This window comes from Argiope bruennichi, chromosome 1 (genome assembly GCF_947563725.1).
Source record: "Argiope bruennichi chromosome 1, qqArgBrue1.1, whole genome shotgun sequence".
NCBI lineage: Eukaryota > Metazoa > Arthropoda > Arachnida > Araneae > Araneidae > Argiope > Argiope bruennichi.
This window is the reverse complement of record NC_079151.1, coordinates 137,552,443-137,566,232: the sequence shown is the minus strand read 5'-3', so window position 1 is coordinate 137,566,232 and position 13,790 is coordinate 137,552,443. Positions and strand designations below refer to the sequence as shown.

At 31.5% G+C, this 13,790-nt stretch overlaps 1 protein-coding gene across 1 annotated transcript in view; it reads left to right on the top strand.

The window, feature by feature from the left end:
• The first annotated feature begins 4,672 nt into the window (after window positions 1-4,672).
• The window catches only part of LOC129975266 (receptor-type tyrosine-protein phosphatase F-like), a 48,025-nt gene continuing 38,907 nt past the window's right edge, over window positions 4,673-13,790 (top strand). Inside the window, exons 1-5 of the mRNA XM_056088321.1 lie at window positions 4,673-4,736; window positions 5,545-5,679; window positions 8,142-8,312; window positions 8,972-9,042; window positions 10,364-10,604. Coding sequence (XP_055944296.1) covers window positions 4,673-4,736; window positions 5,545-5,679; window positions 8,142-8,312; window positions 8,972-9,042; window positions 10,364-10,604 — 682 coding nt within the window. The remainder of the gene's footprint in view (window positions 4,737-5,544; window positions 5,680-8,141; window positions 8,313-8,971; window positions 9,043-10,363; window positions 10,605-13,790) is intronic.

The following is a 13,790-nucleotide window of genomic DNA, read 5'->3' as shown; positions in this document are numbered from 1 at the left end:
AAAGGAAATCTCGGGGAACTAAGATAGTTATTTGAATGATTTATACTTTAATAAATTCTTTTGAATATTTTCTCTGCTTTGCTCTGTTCCATTTATTTTTAGATCTGTCGCAATGATTTTTTTAATATCACAAAATATAAAATGACTTTTTAAATAAAATTTTTATCAATATCTTTAATTAAAATAAAATATATTAATTTACAAATACGATAAATAAAGCAATAATTTCATGCAATAGTCTATGCAAATGAAGATGAATGAAAGATGTTTACGAGAATTAATAAAATAAATCTTTTATTCTCGTTTTTTCTGACAGGATAATACATTTTCCTTCCATATTAAATAACTGTTATAGCTGATTCAGCATTTCCAATTAGAGCCTGTTCAATCGTTCTCCTTTACTACCACTTTAGTACACAGTTCAGTTATTGAATAGACGAAGGAAAGATGCTTTTTTTAATGTTAAAATTATTTTTAAGTGATAAAATATTGTATTATAATTTCATAATAAAACATTCTAATGTTGTATTCAAATTATTGTATTACATTTTCTAATACGTTTATGATTTCGGTATTATAATGTTTTTCTAGCATTTGCTCTTTAGATAGAAAATTACTATATCCGGATAATTAGTTTCTTTAATTGACAGATAATTGTGTTATGATATCATTAATTCTCCCGGACTCCTTGTTCAGTACATCTATGAACGTACTTTGAAGTAGTTATGATTACCTTACTTATATTTTGTATTTCCTTTCTTTTCATATGATAATATCATTATAAAATGATATTAACAAGGGATCGTTCCATCAAAATTTTTAAATACGGGAGAAAGCACATTTTTTTGTTTATAAACTTTCTACCATTGACGACTGGCTGGTTAGAAGGAAATCAAGACTAATGCCAAGACGTTGCCAAATACAACATTTTAAAAAAATACCTAAAAATAAAAATAGAAATAACTTTAAACTGTACCGTGACGTGGAACCATGATAAATCAGTTCTACAAAAAAAAAATGTATTTATAATTTTTTTAACGAATATGCATACCTCGGCTCATGTTTTTTGCTATATTTCAAATCAAAAAAATATCAAATGAAATATTCGTGTCTCCAAAACTAATTTTTATTCATACTTAACTTTATTGGCACACAGATAAATAATTTAATTTAAATATAAAAAAAAAATCTGTTTGAGTTGGTACACGCCTTAACAAAAGTTTAGATTCCTTATCGGTGAAGATATTTTTATTTTGTCTCTGTCCAGTGTTACAGATGTCAATAGACAATTGTATACACTGATTATTAAAAAGTGGCTCCAAAAGTGGAAGTGGATTCTGAAAGTCTTTTTAGTTACTCATTAGCATACTAACAGATAAAAGAGTACTTAAAAAAATTTTCATTAAATATTTTTGAAATAGATATCATTCACTCTTTGTAAATAAAATATTTCTTCAAGGTTTTAACAAACATTTTATCTCTCTAAAACGCTCCTGAACTATTAAAAATTAATGAATAAAAATACAAGAATAGTATCGATTAAAGTGTCAAACTGATCTTGATAGTTATTTCAGTGATAAACACTTGGAAATTTATGTAGATGACTCTCAGGGAACTTAATTTTTATCAATGACTTCTGGTCTCAAATAATTCAATCTGGTCCCAAATAATTCAAATTGAATATAATATTTGTTTATTTGTTTAGTTATATTAACGTCCCGTTGTAAAGCAACACTAGGGCTATTGTGGGACGGACCTCGTAATTTTGAACCACGGTCGGATGACGAGGACGAGATCTGAGTTGGCACCCCCCTTTGCACACCACATCACACAAGCGGAAGGATGTTTGGAATGACGGATTTAACGTGCAACAGACCCCCTTTCACGACGGTTCTTCGGGGGAATCGGGCTTCGAACTTGAAACCCTACGGCTCACAAGCCGAGACCTTACCACCAGGCCACCACGGCCTCGAATTGAATATAAGAATAGAATCAAATTGAATCAAAAGTTGAATTAATATTAACATTTACATAATTATTGATAGAAATTAAGAATTTTTATTTCTTATTCCAAGGTATTTTCTTTCGCCGTGTCTTTAAGTAACGTGGAGGTTATGATTAATTATTTCTTGTAAACTCTTTGCCTAATCAGTGCTATTATCTTTTCTTTTAAGGCATCTTAGGTTTCACATAGTTAGTGAGATCCAAAATCTAGTCACCTTCTGCAGCTACAAGGAAGCTAAGTGAAATGTGCGTGAATGACATTATTAATTTAAAATAACCATTTGGCAATATCTATAAATGTAGAATAATCCACGGAAAGAAAATAAAGCGTGTTGTTTCCATGAAAAAAATATTTAAATCTACTTAACAAAGGGTTCGCAAAACTAATTACAAGGCCATGCCAAGTCTGGATTTTTTTTCACCAATACCTATGAAACAGCTAAGAATCCCACGACTAAAGGCAGAAATGGATATACTTCTCAATATTTCGGATATATTAACTATAATGTAACTAAAATGCATTCTCTAAAGGAATGGCAAGTTTTAATTAGTTTTGTTATATTAACGTCCCGTTGTAAAGAAACACTAGGGCTATTTTGGGACGGACCTCGTAATTTTAAACCACGGTCAGATGACGAGGACGACACCTGAGCTGGCACCCCCCTCTCCACACTACACCACACCAGCGGGAGGACGTTGGCATGATGGATTTAACGTGCAACAGACCCCCTTTCATGACTGTTCTTCGGTAGAATCGGGTCTCGAACCTGAAACACTACGGCTCACAAGCCGAAACCTTACCACCGGGCTACCGCGGCCAATTAAAGGTATGGCAAAATCGTTCGAATAATGAAAGGAAAGGTCGATTTACTTTTCAGATTTCTCCAAAGGTCAAACATTTTAGATATGTAATATCTTTCTCAACAACAACAAACCATGGATTGCCTCCCAAGTACTTGAGAAGGTTCCATCTTCTCAACTGTGTTTGCCAATGTGGAGATGTGTGTACTCAAGTGCTCTTTCACTGATCTCTCACCTAAGGAAGAGGATATCTGCTCAAGCCAATCTTTTCTCCATCCTCTATAATAATCCTTTAACATCTGAAGCTAAAGTCATTTTGAATTTTGTTTTTTACCAAGAGAATAATATTTTTCAATTTCTTCATTGAAAATCTTGCAATTCAATTTATTGCAAACGAACTGCCCAACTAATCTGAGATGTCAAAGGATTTATCCAACGTTTAACAAAATCTACCGTTGTCTGAAACACCCAATTTTTATTTTCACTTGTAAACTCTGGCTTGGTCTGAGTCATTTTGAATTTTTAAGAGCAGTGAAATTTATTTGTTTTATTTTTTTATTTTCTTTCTTTCGTTCTTTATTTTCCCATTTTTTTTTTACTGTTAATGTTGCAATTTTTCTCCATTTATTTTTTTAAAGTTTATTTCTTCCTCTCTGATTTCCTCCACCTCTTCTCAATTATTTTTCTTCTTAATATTAAAAAAAAAATTCATAATTTTTAAATTATTTTCTTTTTTTCTCTTTTTCTGTACCTTTTTGCTCTCAGTAAATATTGTCTAGTGTCTTTGCTTTCTAATTTTGAAAGGCTTATATTTGCCAATAAAATTCTATTTTTATTTAAATACTAATGAGCTCTTACCCGGTGTAATGCCATTGTTGGCATACATTGTATATTCACTAATCTTACCAGTGCCAAGGTGAGTGTAACATAATATATTTTTTGTTCTCAAGCATTTTTATATTTTTAATGTCCAGCAGCCCTTTTACTACTTCCTGTCGATACTGTCTCGTTCAATAATGGCGGGGTAGTCGGCTGTACACAAGAAGTACTGTTACTTCTAATTTATTTTATGACTGAATGGGGTTTTACTCAGTAAACGGAAAGTCGCAAGTTATGACAAATAAAATGTTTTACTAAACTTGCTTTTACTTTTTCTTACATTGAAAATAGATTTATTTTGGAAAATAATGGATCTAAAAGATTTTGAAGATAGAAACGTACAAGGGAATTGAATTATTTATTTCACTTATGGCATCTTTATTACACATTATTGTAAGAAATCGATTTATTATTAAAAGAAAAATATTAAATTATTTGGAAAGTTGAATTTTGTGTTTCTTGTTATGCATATACAGGTGTTTATCAAGAAAAAAAAAAAAGGAAATGCCTTAGATATATAAATAATTCTTTATTAGTGTGGTATAGGATCGCCTTTGGCGTGTAATAAAGTTTGAATTCACCTAGGAATTGATTCATACAAATATTGAATAGTGCTTAGAGGAATACTGTACCATTCTTCCTGGAGATATTGAGAAAGTTCTTGGGAGAGATGCCAGTGGAAGATATCGATTCCGTATTGAACGCTCTAAAATAGACCATAACCGTTCAATTATATTGAGATCGGATGACTGTGCGAGAGAAGAAGATCTTTAATTTCATTCTCATGTTCATCAAACCATGATTGGACAAGTCTCGCTGCATGTATAGGTGCATTATCATCCTGGAAGATCCCATCTCCTACAGGAAATAAAGTTTAAACCATAGGATGGACCTGGTCAGCTAAAATTTCTCTATACTTCTCCCCAGTGACCCTTCCTTTCAGGGTTACGATTGGTTCAGCAGAAAATCCGACATTGCTACCCATATCATGACAGATCCACCTCCATATCTGACAGTTGGAAGGAAACAATCACGATCATACGCCTGTGCAAGTATCCTCCAAGCGTTCACCCGTCTTGTTGTAGGGAAAAGTGTGAAACACGATTCTTCAGACCCTATTACTTTCTTCCACTTATCAATCGACAAGGTTTTGTAAGTGTGTCACCACTGTAGATGATGTTTACCATTAACATCTATGACATGTGGCTTGGGAATTGCTGCTCTGCCATGAATGTTCTGTTTATGAAGATGCCTTCTAACTGTAATCGCTGATAATGGAGAATCCAAATAGGCATTGAGCTCAGAGGTCACTTTTGCTGCAGTTGTTTGCTTTTTAGACATTACAATCCGCTTCATTATCCGTCAGTTTTTTTCACTGATCTTCTCTTTCCGCCCTCTATTTTGCTTTGCCGAATTTGTATTACCGCGCTGCGTGTATGCTGTCATGACCTTAGACACCGTACCTCTAGAAACGCCTAAAAGTTGAGATGTTTTGGTCACACTTGCTCCATCTAGACATGCTCCTACAATTAAGCCTCTTCGAATATTTGAGAGGTCCGCCATTTTATGCTTTTGATAAAAAAAATCAAGAATTACTGAGTTTCAATGAAGTCAGCACATACTACCAGAATATATACATTGCTATTTATTAAAAAAACTGGTGGCTATTATTATATTTTAATGCTTACGAAGCGCATTCAAAAATGCCTCTTTTATTCACAGGTATTTCCATTATTTTGATAACTACCCTGTATTTAAGCTGATAAATGTTTACTAAATATTATTGTGAGGATAAATTTATGGAAAAACAGTGTTGAATATTCTTAAATCACTCGATACTTTTTATCTTTGCCGTCATAGATGTTCCAGCTCCACCCCTCAATCTGAAAGTTCAGGAAGTGGAGAGCCGCACTGTCAACGTATCATGGTCACCGCCGTACACCGGAAACACAGATCCCATCACCAAATACATCTTGCTTTACTGGAGAGACGCAGGTAACGAAGATCCTATAAATATTTTTACAACAACTTTTAAAATTTCTACGATGTTTGAAAGTAGATGAAAATAAATAAACTGACATTACCTTTTAATAGCCTTCTTCTTCTAATAATTACAAAAGCATAAATGAAATTATTATCTTTATTTTTTGTATAAAAAGATACACTTAAAATAAACGATTAATAAACATATACAGCTTTATTAAGAAACTATTTTTAACCATTCACCCACCCATAACTTGAACACGCGCATTACATTGAACACGAACATTAGCACACGCGCGGGATCATTTTGATCCTAAATTGACAGGCACTCACACCTTATCTTATTGGCTACTTTTATGAAAAGGAAAGATGGTTAGAATATATGAATACTTTTTCATGCAAATATGTTTCTTATTTAAGACACAAATGTGGTTTTTAATAAGAAAAACAACGTGAATTTAGCCCCTTTTTTCCATATATTTTCTCTGTTCATCTCCTTTCTCCCCATTCCATCCTTATAAAACCTGCTAATTTTAATGTAAGTAGTTTTTTTCTTGTATAAAAATGCTGGAAGAATAAGAAAATTTAAATTTACATATAATTTAATTTTGAAATTTCTTGGGAAAAAGAAGCATTATCATTCCTTCTTCAGAATTAATTGAAACATTATCATAAGTTTCAAGACAACTTATTCACAGTATAAACGAATGAATTTTATATAAAGATTTATCACTTTTTTTACGAGGAGGAAAGGACAAGGTGAGATTTTCTGGAATATTCAGAATCTGCATTTTGTTCTGGTGCTGCAAGAGGAACACTTTCCAAAATTTCAGGAAAATATGGCGAATTTGAGCTATCATCATTTTAGCTATAAGTTAAAAGACTTCCGAGAAAATCTCTGAATCTGTGATACACATTCTCATAGCCATAATATTAAACAATTGGAAAAGTTACCACAAGCAGTGTCAATTTGACTCCGGCCTTCCTGTAAATAATGAGATATATTGCTTCATTGATTTTGGCTCTAATCTTCTTCTTCTAGCTTTCTTATGGCTGTATAAAATAACAGGTGCAAAATTTTATAAATTGATATAATTTCAAAATAAAAGGAAAAATATGGGGTAAAAATTACCCCATGCAAATGCTGGTTGGTTGAAACAGGAAATCACTGCTTTCATAAATTTTCTGCGTTATTTTAACTTTCTTTTACATTTTAAGTTTTCAGCATTTTCTCCTGCGTGCAAAAGTTATAATTGGTTTTAACTTCTCCAGCAAGGATATGTATTTATCTTTTAAAAAACAACGTCTAATTCAATAAAGAAATAATTTTTTCTTAAAATTTATAATTCTTTTTTGAAAGCTTATTAACTTCTGTATGAAAATGGCATTCACAATATGAAATTTAAATAAATAAGAAGTTTTATTAATTCAGAATGTGGAAGAAAATATCGAAGGATTCTTTAAATTAAGTAACTGCCGATAATCTTTTCTTCCTTTATTAGAATATTTAATCACAATATTATTCGCTGAATAATCTTCTTTATCTGTTTTCATGAAGCAAGAATATGTATAAATTTTGTCAGATTCTATTTATTGTACATTAAGTTGATCCTCCTCTTAGTTTACTTTGTACTTCAAATGAAACAAAAATCATTTAGTTTTTTTTTTCTGAACTTCCCCAAGCAGGCAACATGAGAACATGGATAAAAAGTGTGCATACTTAGCAAAATCGTTCTCACTTCCGTTGCGGAAAGAATGATAATAATTGGCACCATTTGTGGATGACAGTGTGTACCTCCAATCGGCATACCTCCTTTTGTGAGCAAAACTCTATAATACCGGATGTCCCAAAATAGACTGATGGATTTTGAAAAACAATAAAAAAATACGGAATGTGATAATAATATATCGTTTACAATCTTACGCTTGAGAAATCAGGGAATTTTATTTCAACAAATTGCGCATTTAGTTAGCATTTCTGCAAATAGATGGCACTGTTCTGCCTCAGACTGTGCCACGTTATTCCTGCAAGTCGAGATTACATTGAAAGCACTGTTGTTTAATTTTTTGCAACAGTCCTTTTAACACTTTCATACCGATGTTTTGACAGCGCCACCTTTTTGTTAGCTAAATATTCAAATTGGTAGGAAAGGAATCCCAATCAGAATTCCCAAGCGTAAGGCTGTACACGAGAAATTTCTATGGCATTCCGTCTTTTTTTCATTATTGATTTTCAAACTCCATCAGTCATTTTTGGAATACACGGTAGGTACGTTATTACAAATCAAATATCTATAATCCTGTATGTAGCAATCCTATCAATCAGTATGCCTGAATGCTATAGCACAATATCTCTTTATGGTATGCCTTTTGAATAAAATGGTATAATGAATAAAATAATTTCTTAGAATTAACAGAAATTTGCCAATTTTAATACTTTGACTATGAGCTGCAAATTTTCTTTATTTCTCTAGCATCTGGCGGTCCACATCGTCTGGAAGAAAAAGTATTGAACGGAAATCAGACAACAGCTTTGATAGAGAATTTGGATCCGGGCACTAACTACCAACTAGTTATTGCAGCAGAGAATGGAGTGGGGCGGAGTGAGCCGTCGGACATCATTTCTTTTACAACGGCTGAGAAAGGTAAAAAATTAAGGATATTTCATAATCACACAGTTACCATTAATTATAAATCGTTTGTCAATGTCTTAATTGTGTTAGATTACATGACGGTTTACATTCTACATTATTGTTTTCAATATTTTTTAAATAATCATCAAAAACATTCAACATTTTCAAATCTTAAATCATTTAAAACTTTTATAGCTTATATTGATTAAATAAAATCTAGATTTAATAAAGCAACAACATAATATTTATTTTTTTGAGGATTGAAATATATTTTTTATGTATTTCTGTTAAAAACGTAGAAATAGATCGAAAAACCATTATTAGTTTCCTATTCGGAAAAATCATACTTTTAATTCAAATAGTGGTAGCATAAATTAATTTTTTAAAAATATTTTAAATATGCGAATAATTAGTAAAGATTTAATTTTTTTCCTTCATATGAAAACGATGGCATAAAAATAAATATGTAATTCCAGATATTTTGACTTTAAATATTCAAAAATCTCAGAGATTATCAGATGGAATCTGGTGTTCTAATAGTTGAAAATTCTTGAGTAATTTGCAATTATTTTGGGAAAACTTTTGAAAACGGTTCTTGAAAAAAGTACAATATGTTAACCTTCAAACACTGAATGAAATGAAAATAAGTAAATAATTTTAATCTTTTACAGAGCCCTCTGCATCTCCTATCGATGTTAACGTGGAAGTGAAAGGAATAGCGTCTTTGTTTGTGACATGGAAGGTATAAAAGTTTCAATTTTTCAAGTATGTTTACATAAACATACTTGATTATATACGAAGTTTGAAACATCAACAATTCTCTACTTTTTACCAGGTGGATGACGCAGTATGGCCAACCATCTACGAACAATCATTTGGAAAACCAAAATTTTACCAAAAAACCAAATTTTTTTCCCGTTTAATTTGTTTATATAGTTTTTTCTTTTGGAAATAAAATGAGCACAGATCTCCTAGCATATATAGTAGTGGTTTCAATTTAAAATAATAAAAAGAACAAATCAAAATTTATATCGTCTGCAATTGCCAGCTGGTTGAGTTTTTATGTACATACGGTGAAGACGCATTGCAACATTCGGTCATCATGTAAGGAAACAATTCGTTTTGTGTCCTCATACAGAATAGTTAGTTATATTGCTAAATTTTTCCGATGCATATTCGCTTAATAATTGCTAATTTATTCTTAGTATTAGGTAATAAGGTTTGAATAAAAAATCTTTATTTAACCAGCGTTCTCTAAACTTGCTGGCTCTGGTATTTATTCTTTTTCCTAAAGAAATCTGGTATTTTTTCTTTTTCCTAAAGAAATGTAGTAAACCTTCAAAAAGAAATTATTTTCCTAGCAAAAATTGTGAGAAGTGGCTCGAAAATGAAACAATTTGATTATCAATTAAGCGTTAGTTAATGATTAACGTCAACTTTAATTTTATGTGTTGGAAATTTTCAATGAAATATTTTGTTTAGATAGTTAAAATGAAGTGAAGTATACTAGTGTTGAAGAAATGTTATAAATGATTTGATATATTACGTTTTTATAAAATTAAGAAATTTTGTATAAATAATATATTTTAATGACAAATAGAAGTTTTCATTTTCTAAAGTATGAAGAAATCTTTCAACAATAAGTACATGAATCTTAGCTGCGGAAATTTAACAATATACATGAATATTTCTATGAACAATCTTTCTTTTCAAAAAAAAAGATGTCATATTTCGTTTTTATCTGTATTTTAGCTATTTTAAGTTAGCAGATAAATAAACATACTTGATTATATACGAAGTTTGAAACATCAATAATTCTCTACTTTTTATCAGGTGGATGACGCAGTATGGCCAACCATCTACGAAAAATCGTTTGAAAAACCAAAATTTTACATTGAAATTTTGCTATATTTGTAATATATGTACGATTGTTTTAGTATTTTTGTCAGAATAAATTGGGAATTTATAGATGTATTAAGGTTGATTAAAATATATTTCTATCAATATCACATTCCGTTCTATGTATCTCGGTCTAAATCATCATATCTTATTTTTGCTTTTAGCCTCCTCCTGAAAGCGAATGGAACGGAAAACTAAAAGGATTTTATGTGGGTTACAAGAGCGTGCATGATTCCAGCCAGCCTTATACCTTCAAAGCAGTAGACTACGTGCCCGGAGGAGTCCAAGAATCCACAATCACTCATCTTCGCAATGACACGGAGTACAGCATCATTGTGAAAGCTTTCAATAATGCTGGAACTGGGCCTCCTTCCCAAGATATTGTTATCAGGACGTCGGAAGGAGGTATATTGATAGTTGGAAATTGAACTTTCATAACAGCAATTTAAAAAATTGCTGCCTAGATATGTAAAGTTTGGGATTTTTAAGTCAAAGTATGAAATATGGGAGTTATTATATAATTTTTCCTAGTCATTATGTATGTTACGGCAAATATGATTACCCGGGGAGTATACATAATTACTGAGTAATCACCAATAATCTTCTAGTGAATATGAATAACTAGCATTTATACATAACCGCCAGTTTATTACATTTCCCGTAATATACAGGTGGTTATAATTAAAGTTCCACTTTGAAATGGCCATAAAAGGAAAACTACGGTACCAAATGTTATCAAACTTGGTAATAATTTAAAGGAGATCATGAGAATTCCTTTTCCACCAATACAAACCCCCCTCACCATCGGAGGGGGATAAAACTTTATTCAATATTGTTAAGCAAAATAGGAAAAGAAGGCATCGGTTTAAAATGTGTTTAATCGTTTCTGAAACGTGTTGCAAAGCATGTTCAATGTGGCGTCCACCATTTCCTGGAAGTAAGTTAAATCACTTTACTGCATTCTCAACAGTAGTTCATAGCATATCAGGAGGAATCAGGCTCATGTCGGCGTATCGCATCTTTCAGTTCCGCCAAATTGTTAGATTATCACCATAAGCAGTGCTTTTGAGATAACGCATGTTGAGCATGCTTCATAACACGTTTCAAAAACGATTAAACACATTTTAAACCGTTGTATTCCTACCCTATTTTGCTTAACGATATTGATACATTGTTATTTCACCTCTGGAGGTGAGTTTTTGAACTTTCTTTTTGGCAGGAAAGAAATTCCCATGACATCCTTTAAATTATTATCAAGTTTAATAACATTTGGTCCAGTAGTTTCCCTTTTATGACCATTTCAAAATAGAGCTTCAATTATAATCACCCTGTATATTGGAATGACAAATGATTTTATGCTATGCCTAGTAAGATTCATGATATGACTGTTATTTAAAAGTCGATTATTCGGTCAATTGTTCTGCTCATTGTATTATGTATCTGTTCAACAGTTCTAGCAAAATTTGAAATTCAATCAAAAGTGATAAAACCTCAATGAATTTAAAAACTTTTTTGCCAAAAATTAAACACATTTTTAGAAATGTGAGTAGTTTAGAAATTGAATCCTACTGCGTTGAAATCTTACATGTAATACAGAATATATTCTTATAATTTATGAAAGAATTAATCTGTAAAATTTTCTATAAATTCATCATAAAATTTAATTTTTAGTCATACTTTCCAGATGATTTAGAAGACATAACTAATATTTCATTTTATTTCAATCAATAAATGCATTTCTGAAAACAATTATGAAGTCCAAATTCAAATAGTCCTCACATTCCCATGAATCATATTCAGTAAAATGATATGGACAATTTATTCTTTCAGTCTTCTGCGATCAAATCTGTCAGAATTAAAAAGCTTTGACTGTCATTACTTTAGAACAATTCCATTATTTTTGGCTAACGGGAACTTTCTAGTGCTGATTGGCGTATATTCTTGAAAACGGTCTCCCGAATGGTCTAAAATCACCTATTTTCATGGAATAGTATTATGTAAATTATCTTAACGCAATCCATTTTAATCGCAGAAAAGTGAAACTTTTTATATTTAAAAAAGTCGTGTCTAAAGAACATTTCATTAAATATGATTTAGTGGATAGATAGTTTGTTCAAAAATATAAAATTAGTAATTCAGCAGAACATTTATTGTCTAAGCTACATAAGATATAATTATTTATTTTATTTCTCATTATATTTATATGTCTATACTATTTCATTTGATGCATATGTCTTTGCCTAAATTTGAGATTGATGGAAAAATCCTTTTTTGTGTACTATTTTCTGATATTGTCTTTCAAAATGTCAAAATTTTGCTTAATATTTAATTAACTAAAATGCTGAGGAAAATTTTATAAAGTTGCTACGTGGTACGCAATCCCATTCTCCAAAGTATGAATGTGCCAGATTCGGTAGCTCTAGGTCAAACAGCCTGGCCTATAAAGCTTCGACACACACGCACAAATTGTGCGAGCAACACATTGACATTCTTGAACATCCGTAATAATTTTATTCTGTAAAAATAATGCGCATTGTAGCCTAGTGATCGATCACGCTACTGAACACATTGCACTTAATTCTTCGTAGAATAATTGATGTTGTGGTGAAAGCTTATAAGCCAGTTAACAGCGACGATACACGGGTAATGTGGTCTTGTTACTCGGCTGCGATTCACAAGGTCCCAGGTTCTTTCCTCACTCATACCAATCCGCCACTATGTAATAAATTCACATCACGTCATTACTTTTGTGTGGCTGCAACGAGCCTCTAAGATTGGTCCCGGATTTTCTGATTTTCAAATTCGGGAGTTCTTAGTATTCACCGAATCGTTCAAATGAAAGTTCGCTTGGTCTATGAAAAGTACATTTCAAGCCTATTCTGAATCAACCTCAAAGGAAGCAAGAATCCGAAGTGAGAACCGCTGTCGAGTCTCAAAATTCTGTGGAAGGAACTTCTTCATTACTTGAATCTGGAACGGAATAACTTGGATCTTGAACGGATAATACCGGATATACACAAGTTGAATCAGAACTTAAGTCGAATGGATAATGCCGGATATTACTCCACAAGATCTCCTGGACAATTGAACGGGGTATTTCCAATTCTTCTATGATACGACAGACATTATACTCTAAGCACAATCTTCGCTATTACTTCTTCAGGAGCAAAATTTTTCACCTTCCAAAACGAACATTACACATTTTTTTTTTTCGAATTAGGCAATCATTAATCAAAGATTTATAACAGCCAATATTTAGATTTATAACAGCTTCATAAGGATACTATTTCAATCTTATCGCTTTTGTAAATAGATTTAACTAACAAGGCTTTATCTAATAAGCATACGATATTTGGTTATCATTAACTAGAACATTGAAAATAAAATCTATGCGAAGGTTTATGGATTATAATAGCTGATAAATGATATTGAAAAAAAAATTTGCATTTTTGTTTCTTTTCCGTCATTTATTTAAATCTTTTGATCAAAAATTAGCTATCGAAAAGGTTTTGATAGAGTGGTCACTTCGTTCAAAAATCTTGTGCTTTGAAGTTGCTCGATTCGATGGTGAATTTAGTAAGGGAACTCGAG